The 11,364-nt window shown below is 39.4% G+C and overlaps 1 protein-coding gene across 1 annotated transcript; it reads right to left on the reverse strand.

The window, feature by feature from the left end:
- Positions 1 to 2,604: 2,604 nt before the first annotated feature.
- rcn3 (reticulocalbin 3, EF-hand calcium binding domain) lies at positions 2,605 to 10,728 on the reverse strand. The gene is made up of 8 exons (XM_028599286.1): positions 10,664 to 10,728; positions 7,629 to 7,849; positions 7,329 to 7,522; positions 5,864 to 6,036; positions 5,558 to 5,618; positions 4,871 to 4,962; positions 4,576 to 4,683; positions 2,605 to 3,185 (listed from the first exon to the last, which is right to left on the reverse strand). Exons 2-8 carry the CDS (start codon positions 7,841 to 7,843, stop codon positions 3,078 to 3,080), a joined length of 951 nt encoding a protein of 316 aa, XP_028455087.1. The 5' UTR covers positions 7,844 to 7,849; positions 10,664 to 10,728; the 3' UTR covers positions 2,605 to 3,077.
- Between the last annotated feature and the right edge of the window lie 636 nt (positions 10,729 to 11,364).

Raw genomic sequence — 11,364 nt, forward strand, 5'->3', positions numbered from 1 at the left:
TCTGAGCAAGCGCGGCCCGCCCAGTGGCTTGTTTCAATTTGGTTGACCAATCACAGCTGAGTGGGCCAGCTGACCAGTCAGAGCAGACTGGGCTTTTCAGGAAGCTCTGAGGAGAGCTCACACAGAGTGTACACATGTCCCACCAAAATAAGATCCTTCCCGAGGCTATTATGCAGAGGCACCGTGGCTCCGTCCGGCCCCGCCCAAAATGATTGTGATTGGTTTGAAGAAATGCCAATAAACCAGAGCACGTTTTTCTCCATTCCCTAAATGCTGTGTGGACTAGCCAGACCCTCCTCCGCAGAGCTGTGGAGGAGGAAGGTCTAGCAAAGCGAGACTATACTTACTACAATGTCTCGTGGACTTGAAATGACAACTTGCAAACAGAAAATACATAAATAATTAGAACAATGTGTTTATATATATATATATATATATATATATATATATATATATATACATACACATACATACAGTGAGGAAAATAAGTATTTGAACACCCTGCTATTTTGCAAGTTCTCCCACTTGGAAATCATGGAGGGGTCTGAAATTGTCATCGTAGGTGCATGTCCACTGTGAGAGACATAATCTAAAAAAAAATAATCCAGAAATCACAATATATGATTTTTTAACTATTTATTTGTATGATACAGCTGCAAATAAGTATTTGAACACCTGTCTATCAGCTAGAATTCTGACCCTCAAAGACCATTTGGATGATCCAGAGGAGTCATGGGAGAAAGTCATGTGGTCAGATGAGACCAAAATAGAACTTTTTGGTCATAATTCCACTAACTGTGTTTGGAGGAAGAAGAATGATGAGTACCATCCCAAGAACACCATCCCTACTGTGAAGCATGGGGGTGGTAGCATCATGCTTTGGGGGTGTTTTTCTGCACATGGGACAGGGCGACTGCACTGTATTAAGGAGAGGATGACCGGGGCCATGTATTGCGAGATTTTGGGGAACAACCTCCTTCCCTCAGTTAGAGCATTGAAGATGGGTCGAGGCTGGGTCTTCCAACATGACAATGAGCCGAAGCACACAGCCAGGATAACCAAGGAGTAGCTCTGTAAGAAGCATATGAAGGTTCTGGCGTGGCCTAGCCAGTCTCCAGACCTAAACCCAATAGAGAATCTTTGGAGGGAGCTCAAACTCTGTGTTTCTCAGCGACAGCCCAGAAACCTGACTGATCTAGAGAAGATCTGTGTGGAGGAGTGGGCCAAAATCCCTCCTGCAGTGTGTGCAAAGCTGGTGAAAAACTACAGGAAACGTTTGACCTCTGTACTTGAAAACAAAGGCTACTGTACCAAATATTAACATTGATTTTCTCAGGTGTTCAAATACTTATTTGCAGCTGTATCATACAAATAAATAGTTACAAAATCATACATTGTGATTTCTGGATTTTTTATTTTTTAGATTATGTCTCTCACAGTGGACATGCACCTACGATGACAATTTCAGACCCCTCCATGATTTCCAAGTGGGAGAACTTGCAAAATAGCAGGGTGTTCAAATACTTATTTTCCTCACTGTATATATATATATATATATATATAATATATATGTGTGTGTGTGTGTGTGTGTGTGTGTATTATATATGTATGTGTATGTATGTGTTTTTCCTACGCTGTTGTCGATCAACCCATTTAGGGCCAATAACTGCTATTGGGTCAATGTTGCCTCCACGTTTCCGTCCAGTACGGTGCACTACAGATCCAGAACCCCACGGCAGACCTGGACCAACACTTTCTGTACCCAGTTGGTTTAAGGTAATTTGTCAAACACAACTTTAGGAAGAAGCACCAGAGTGAGAACAACATCAGCTGAAGTAATGGAGGAGCTGTATGGAGACTCCCTGCCAAATCTCAAAGGTGGAGGGTGGGGGTGTGGCCTTGACCAACTGCCACTTTGCTCGTTTGAAAGCCATGATGTCTCTCTCTCTTGGGCGGGCCAAATTCTCTGGGCGGGCAAAGCAGAGAAAGGGGAGGTAACCTTTCCCCTTATGACATCATAAAGGGAAGATTCCTGATTGGCCCATCTGAGCTTTCATTTTCTCAAAGGCAGAGCAGGATACCCAGGGCTCGGTTTACACCTATCGCCATTTCTAGCCACTGGGGGACCATAGGCAGGCTTGGGGGGGAACTCATATTAATGTTAAAAAAAACTCATGAAGTGACATTTTCATGCCATGGGACCTTTAATAGTGTAACTGTTATTTATTGTTAAATTACTGTAGTTGTGTGTTAGGTGACTTAGTTTTACTTATTATATATTTAAGTACTTTAAAACGTTAATATATTGTTAAATTTACAATTTAAAATAAACTCTACAAAAGAGCCTTTGTTTGCTGTCATTCAGTTTTTCAAGAATCGGTTTCGGAATCGTTTTTAAAAGTACCGGTTCGGCATCGGAATCGTAAAAAATCCAAACGGTACCCAACCCTAATGTTATTAGCCCTGTCTCTGCTTTAGCAGATGTAACACCTTCAAACCAAATGTAATATCTTAGAAACAGAACAGCCCCCCCACCCCGCATGTAGAGAGAGATACACAGACTTCATTTCATGGATTAGAACTACAAAAACATAACTGCACTTATAGAAAAAAAAAACAAGACTTTAATAGTCAAAGCCCATCAATTCAGTGACACAGCCCTTTTGTCTCTGCTCTTTACTTTGGAAGAACAAATGCATCGGCGTGTGTTGAGAGCATGTTGACCTCAGAGAAAAAGCTTTACTTTCAGCTGGACGCCAGTGCACGTTGGACATTAGTTTGTCATTTCGGAGATACGTAGTTTTCACTGGGCTATATAACAGCTATATGTCATCTATGAGGATATGCATCTCAGTATGAAAAAAATCAAAAATAAATCACATGGACATGTAAATAAAACATAGAAAGAAAAGTGTGTGTGCGTGACCATCAGTGTCCTCTGTATTCACATACACAGTATGTGAGCGCGTGTGTGTGTGTGTGTAATCCAGAGTGAGAACCTTACTTCACTGAACACACCCCCCCCCCCACACCGTAACCCCCGGTAACCATATTCTTCATAGCGTGCGAGCTTGTGATCAGAGTTCATCATGTCTCCGGGTTAGGTCTTCGCCGTAATTGGTGGCCTGGCTACCCACAAACATGTTCCAGTTGGCCAGAATCTCCTGCTTGGTGATTTTCTGGTCCTGTGGTTTGATCGGGACATCCCATTGGTTGATTGGTTTGTGATTGGAAGACAGAGAAGGAGGAATCGTGAGGTGATGACAAACAGGAGGAGAGAAAGCAAGACACACAGACACACACAGAAGAATTAACCCACAATTACACATTAATTATCTGTCTGCTAATATTCCTGATAGCCTGTCTGCCTGCCTGCCTGCCTGCCTGTCTGTCATTAGTCCAGGTTATGGCTGAGTGTTACTGCGCAGCCTCCAACTAAGCTTGACGAAGTAGATTCCCAATCTTACAGAGACGGAGAGAGCGTGATTAGGAGCTGTCTATGAGTGTAGGAGCAGGAGCATCTTTTGGTAAGTATTCTGATGAATTATTTTGTCATTTTGTGAATATACGTAGGTATACCTCGTTACCCCCTACTTCATTTAACAACATATACTTTTCTTAAAATATCCTAGTTGTTGGTGGGAATTCACTTGCCACATACCAAAGTATTTCCAATCCATCAAAAAGTTGCTGAAATATTTTGTTCCGATGCTTTTCATGGACTCTCTATGGGCTCCTCCCTTGACTGTATGCGTCCACGTCTTTAAACACTTCAGATGTAAAGTTATTCGCTGTCCAAGTGACAGCAAAATTAATGGGAGTCAAGGGAATGGCTTGTTAGCTTCAGAATCTCCCCATAGGAGGTACGCTTTCCGGATGCTCGCTTACCCGCCTTGGTCAAACAGGAAGAAGAACAGCGCACGTATCAGACTTTGAATGCACACACAGTCAGAGCTGCAGCTATACCGATTATTGTCATCACAAATTAATGTGTGGATTATTTTATGGATGAATGGATCGGTTGTTTGGTTTCTAACAAGTCAGAAAACGGTGAAAGTAGAAAAATATTCACATTTAACAAGTCTGACTGTTTTTTTTTTTTTTTTTTTTTTTTGTTTTTTTTAAATGAATGATTAGCGAAACAGTTGACAACTAATCGATTCATCTTCGCAGCTCTACATAACACGTGTTAGTAGGATGCTTTGGCTCGGTGTATGGGATTTGCTGACTTAATCAGAAAAATAAAGAATATAACCAGCCCCATCCTTTAAGTTTATATACTTCAATGTGTGTTAGATGTTGGAGCATCTCTGAATGCACCATCGAGGAGAGTTATCACAGAACTCCCTGTTTACACCTGCACTGTCACGTTCTAACAATGGTACATGGTTGATAAATAAAGTGGACCGAATGTCCTGGCAGTCCCAGTTCTCGGCCTGGAGCCCAGTGGACATAAAGGTCAAACAGGACGTCACCCTGGAAGTGTGGTTTGGTGTGTGTGTGTGTGTGTGTGTGTGTGTGTGTGTGTGTGTGTGTGTGTGTGTGTGTGTGTGTGTGAGTGCCAGGCAGGTCTACCTTGTCGGTGTCGGTCTCGTGGATCAAGTGTTTGGCTTCGTTGTCAGCATGGTCCACCTCTCCAGGCAGAACCCAGTTGGCCACCTCGGCTGCATCCATGTAACCGTCCTGTACGACACAGCAACACAGTGGAAGAACAGACTGCACGGACACAACCATACCCTAACCCTAACCCCCCCCCCCAACCAACATGGGAAGCTAACACAGGTACACAGTGGAAGAACAGACTGCACAACCCTACCCCAGCCCTAACCCTAAAGTTCTGGAAACAAACCGTGGTGGATCCAGCTTTTACCTTGTTGGTATCTCTGAACTCGGAAAAATGTTTCCTCTCTGTGTGGACCCAGTCAGGCTCGCTCTCCCCATCCTCGGGGGTGAACATGTCGCCTGTGGAGCAGCAGCAGGACACACATCATAGGACACATTATGGGAAATATTGTAGGACACAGCATAGGACACACATCACAGGACACACATTATAGGAAATATTATAGGACACATTATAGCACACAGCATAGGACACATTATAGGACATATTTTAGGACACATCATAGAACACATAATAGGACACACATTTTAGGACACATTATAGGACACATCATAGGACACATTATAGGACACATTATAGGACATATTTTAGGACACATCATAGAACACATAATAGGACACACATTTTAGGACACATTATAGGACACATTATAGGACACATTATAGGACACATTATAGGACATATTTTAGGACACATAGGACGCATCATAGGACACATTATAGGACACATGATAGGACATATAGGACAGATTATAGGACACATTAAAGGACAGATTATAGGACACATTATATAACACATTATAGGACATATAGGACATATAGAACAGATTATAGAACATATAGGACAGATTATAGGACATATAGGACGGATTATAAAACAGATGGCTCCCAGGTTAGGAATGAAGGGGGACGTTGGTCGGAGAGAAAAACCTACCGATGTATTCATCTATGTTGATCTTGCCATCGCCGTTCTTATCGATGTCTTCCACAGTTTCCTAAAGGACATTGATTTAGATTTAGTTCTCCGTTATTTCATGTAGTGATCCAGTCCTTTATTTCCAAGGTAACGGAGCATTAAGACTATATCACTGCTAGATCAACAGTATGATGGCTGTCAGGCTAGAAGCTAAACCTGTGCTGAGCTCGAACCCAAAGGTAAACCAAGCCACACAGCTCCCCCACTCCCACCCCCACCCCCAGGGGTAAGAACCCTGATGAAACAGTAGAGAGCGGAGTCTACCTGCACCACCACGTCTCTCATGTAGTCATACTCCTCCGGGTGAAGGAAGGCAGTGAACTCCTCGCGTGTGGCGATCCTGTCGCCGTCTCGGTCCGCCGTCCTGAAGCGTCTCTCGTCCCGCGTCAGCATGGACTTATAGGTCGCCTTGTCGTCGACGTCATCGAACTCTTCGCCTGAAAACAAAGCTTGGGGTTTTCATTTCGGTGCTCCACACCGACAGTGTTTCCTGAAGTATTTCTGTCGAAACGGATACACTCAGAATAATGGAAGATTCAGTGAGCACATTCCGTCTGCTGTGAAGATCGTGCACTAGTGTTTAAGAGCACCAGAACAGCTGATCAACGGACCTTCAGATGACAACTGAGTCTGACAGCTCATTCCTGATCTGAGGTCAATAATCTCAACTCAAGACACCAACGGGCCACTTCCATCTGCGGCATAAGGCCCCAGAAAAGCAAGTAAGTGCACCTTTTGAGATTGAGATTATTTTGTCAAACGTTGTTACTCAAGTGCCGTCAGTGTGCATATTTATTTGTCTGTGTGTAGCCTGCCTCCCCCATGTGTGTGTCTGTCCAGCACACAAACCTGTACCGAGGGACAGATGGACTGTGTTCTGTAGAGGAGGGCTGTGGTAGAACCTTATTTGTCATTTATCTGCTACGGCTGGAGTTGCTCGTTACTTTGGATGTTCGGCCTTCTAGAACACTAGCTGAGTAGAGCAGGGCCCATGTTTTCTGCTCAATAATTAGTAAGGTTTATGGTGTGTTCTTTTTGTCCACCGAAGTCAATTTACGAGTTGTTTTCCGGAGTTATGAACCGGAAGTAGCAAAAAGAACGCTCCCCCGAGGTCGTATATATATACGACTCATCAAGTCGTCTGAACTCAGAGGACCCGGAGTTCACTTTCAAAGATGGCTACGTCGTGGATCACACGTAGTAAACATTGTGGTTTTCTACAATTTTAAGCACTTTTGTCTTTGTTGTAACCAAATGAAGAAGTCGTACACATAGCACTGTATACTGCTACAGTCTTATTAGGAGTTAAATACCGCCTGATTAGTTATTTTGGAGCTTGTGCAGCTGAAATTGGCTAGAGACGCTCGGTTGCTATATGACAACAATGGCTTTAAGCCGAGTCTTGAGCAGAAAGCAGAGCAGTAGCAACATGTATCAAACTGTGAAATATATTTGTGTAATATGTCAATAACTGGGTGAATAGAATCCTAAATGTTACTAAAAATGTTACAAAAATCCATCTTTTCTCCGACTCGTAGTATTGTGTGACAAAAAGAACGCAACAACCCGCGGTTATTCGCTTTTCGACATGGATGTGACGTCACACTCGAGCTACTAGTCGCGATTACAAGACAAAAAGAACGCACCATAAGAAGAAGAAAAAAAGTGGGAAGTGGTAAAGGAAGAAGGGAAGAAGGGAGAAGGAAGAGTCAGGACGGAGGTTGATTACCCAGGTAGTAGCCGTAGGTGGTGTTTTTGTACTCGTCCCAGGCTATCTTCCCGTCCTGGTCTTTGTCGTAGTCCTTCCAGTGTTTGTCCACGTTCTCCTGGATGTACCGCCGCTGCCGGTGTCGGATCCACGAGTGCAGTTCTGCGTGGCTGACGTAGCCGTCCCGGTCCTTGTCGATGCGCTCCACGATCTTCCTGTGTGGACACGTGGAGAACTGAAATCATCCGCCAGTGGGACAGACAGAGGAGAGTAGAGGACAGACAGAGGACAGTGGGACAGACAGAGGACAGTGGAACCTACGCTAGCTTGTCCTTGCTCTCGTCGGGGGTCAGCTGGTCGAAGGTCTTGGCCTCCTCCTTCCCGAGGAAGGCCTCGTGGTCATACTGGAAGCCGTGAGCGTCGTCATGGGGACGCTCGCTCAGATCACCATGGTGATGGACACGTTTCTCCTGGGCGGGGACAGCCAAGACAGCCGCAGCCAGGAAGCATAGGGGCACTATGGACTTCAGCAGCATGGTGGACTGTGTGTGTGTGTTTGTGCGTGTGTATGTATGTGTGTATGTGTGTGTGTGTGTGTGTGTGTGTGTGTGTGTGTGTGTGTGTGACAGACAGCAGTTTTAATTACTGGCCACCAATGAATTATGCTTAAAGCATAAAAGATGATGATGTAAAAATAAATTAAATATCATGAATCTACGGTGCTGACAGATCACAATCCACCACTAATATAAGCTCTTTAATCATAATGTATAAACTAATATAAACTCTTTATTCATAATGTATTAACTAATATAACCCTGCTCTTTAATCATAATGTATAAACTAATATAACCCTGCTCTTTAATCATAATGTATAAACTAATATAAACTCTTTATTCATAATGTATTAACTAATATAACCCTGCTCTTTAATCATAATGTATAAACTAATATAACCCTGCTCTTTAATCATAATGTATAAACTAATATAAGCTCTTTAATCATAATGTATAAACTAATATAACCCTGCTCTTTAATCATAATGTATAAACTAATATAAGCTCTTTATTCATAATGTATAAACTAATATAACCCTTCTCTTTAATCATAATGTATAAACTAATATAGGTTCTTTATTCATAATGTAAAAACTAATAGGTTTTTCATTCATAATGTATAAACTAATATAAGCTCTTTATTCATAATGTATAAACTAATACAAGCTCTTTATTCATAATGTATAAACTAATATAAGCTCTTTATTTATAATGTATACACTAATATAACCCTGCTCTTTAATCATAATGTATAAACTAATAGAAGCTCTTTATTCATAATGTATAAACTAATATAAGCTCTTTATTCATAATGTATACACTAATATAACCCTTTTTATTCATAATGTATAAACTAATATAAGCTCTTTTATTCATAATGTATAAACTAATATAAGCTCTTTATTCATAATGTATAAACTAATATAAGCTCTTTATTCATAATGTATAAACTAATATAACCCTCTTTTTATTCATAATGTATAAACTAATAGTAGCTCTTTATTCATAATGTATAAACTAATATAAGCTCTTTATTCATAATGTATAAACTAATATAAGCTCTTTATTCATAATGTATAAACTAATATAACCCTTCTCTTTAATCATAATGTATAAACTAATATAGGTTCTTTATTCATAATGTAAAAACTAATATAAGCTCTTTATTCATAATGTATACACTAATATAACCCTGCTCTTTAATCATAATGTATAAACTAATATAAGCTCTTTATTCATAATGTATAAACTAATATAAGCTCTTTATTCATAATGTATACACTAATATAACCCTGCTCTTTAATCATAATGTAAAAACTAATAGTAGCTCTTTATTCATAATGTATAAACTAATATAAGCTCTTTATTCATAATGTATAAACTAATATAAGCTCTTTATTCATAATGTATAAACTAATATAACCCTGCTCTTTAATCATAATGTAAAAACTAATAGAAGCTCTTTATTCATAATGTATAAACTAATATAAGCTCTTTATTCATAATGTATAAACTAATATAACCCTGCTCTTTAATCATAATGTAAAACTAATAGAAGCCTGCTTTTATTCATAATGTATAAACTAATATAAGCTCTTTATTCATAATGTATAAACTAATATAAGCTCTTTATTCATAATGTATAAACTAATATAAGCTCTTTATTCATAATGTATAAACTAATATAAGCTCTTTATTCATAATGTATACACTAATATAACCCTGCTCTTTAATCATAATGTAAAAACTAATAGTAGCTCTTTATTCATAATGTATAAACTAATATAAGCTCTTTATTCATAATGTATAAACTAATATAACCCTTCTCTTTAATCATAATGTATAAACTAATATAGGTTCTTTATTCATAATGTAAAAACTAATATAAGCTCTTTATTCATAATGTATACACTAATATAACCCTGCTCTTTAATCATAATGTATAAACTAATATAAGCTCTTTATTCATAATGTATAAACTAATATAAGCTCTTTATTCATAATGTATACACTAATATAACCCTGCTCTTTAATCATAATGTAAAAACTAATAGTAGCTCTTTATTCATAATGTATAAACTAATATAAGCTCTTTATTCATAATGTATAAACTAATATAAGCTCTTTATTCATAATGTATAAACTAATATAACCCTGCTCTTTAATCATAATGTAAAAACTAATAGAAGCTCTTTATTCATAATGTATAAACTAATATAAGCTCTTTATTCATAATGTATAAACTAATATAACCCTGCTCTTTAATCATAATGTAAAAACTAATAGAAGCTCTTTATTCATAATGTATAAACTAATATAAGCTCTTTATTCATAATGTATAAACTAATATAAGCTCTTTATTCATAATGTATAAACTAATATAAGCTCTTTATTCATAATGTATAATCTAATATAACCCTGCTCTTTAGTCTCTGAGGTCGACCCAATTGTTTCTCCACCCAATAAAGTGAGATACAACGGTGTAAGAGGGTGTCATCATAGGGTTAAACTGAGCTCAGATCCACACATATATATAGTATATACATATATATTGACAGTATATATATTTCTATGAGCTCCGCAAACTTCTTCTCCTATCAAATCGATAACTATTGATACAATCAGTAGTCCATCCAGTGTTACATTGATGGCAGAGAGCAAGCATGGCATGGCATTAAAACACACACTGTCCCTCATGTTCAAACTACACCGTTAGCCAGGCTTTTTTTCCTGATATATATAATATAATACTATATTAATATTATTACTATGATAGAAGAAAGAGACTAATGAACTCACCAGTTTCTCCTCCTCCCTCGCCAGTGTGAGAACAGAACAGAGCAGTCCGCGTTGGCACTCCGGCCCTTTTTAAATAACTGGCTGGAGGAGGCGGGCCTTGTTGTTCAGCTGCCCAATGAGCGACGCCCTACACGGGCTTCTAACCGATAAAAAAAGTACCATCAATTCTTATTGGCTGCCAACCGCCACGTTGTCACGCAAGAGCCGACAACTGCATGACTTTTTTTTTTCTTTTCTTTTCTTTTTATGGAGTTGCATGGAGAACTAAAATACAACCCAGGAACAACGTTCGCTGATACAGACCCTGATCATGATAAATTGGTTACTGTAGCCTTCAGAAAATGTTACAAATACAAAACACACACACACACACGCACACACGCACACACACACACAGTACATGTTTTGAGCCGTTTCTGTGAATCTGTTAATAAACGGTGTAGAGGACTGTATGGGTAAAGTTAGTGCACCACTGTTGACAGAAGCTTGGGAGAAGGTAAGTCAGTTTAGCCAAAGACATCATGATTGTTCCACTGAGCCAGAAGTAGGATACAATCACCTGAGAGAGAGACTACTATCTATGCCTTAGTCTATATCAATGACGTTTTCATTTCTGTGATTGGATGTCCCTCTTTTTGGCCGGATGTCCGTCCCCTTCCTCTTTCTTTGTGTTGGCATTCTAACCTCCGGTGGATTTATGA

The sequence above is a fragment of the Perca flavescens genome, chromosome 15, assembly GCF_004354835.1.
Source record: "Perca flavescens isolate YP-PL-M2 chromosome 15, PFLA_1.0, whole genome shotgun sequence".
NCBI lineage: Eukaryota > Metazoa > Chordata > Actinopteri > Perciformes > Percidae > Perca > Perca flavescens.

What these genes read in the sequence shown, in the direction of transcription:
- rcn3 (XM_028599286.1), bottom strand. Translation starts at nt 7,843, where the DNA reads ATGCTGCTGAAGTCCATAGTGCCCCTATGCTTCCTGGCTGCGGCTGTC. An exon ending in CACCTACGGCTACTACCTGG is followed by an intron (nt 6,037 to 7,328) that starts GTAATCAACCTC and finishes CTTTGTTTTCAG; the next exon opens with GCGAAGAGTTCGATGACGTC. An exon ending in TGAGAGACGTGGTGGTGCAG is followed by an intron (nt 5,619 to 5,863) that starts GTAGACTCCGCT and finishes AATGTCCTTTAG; the next exon opens with GAAACTGTGGAAGACATCGA.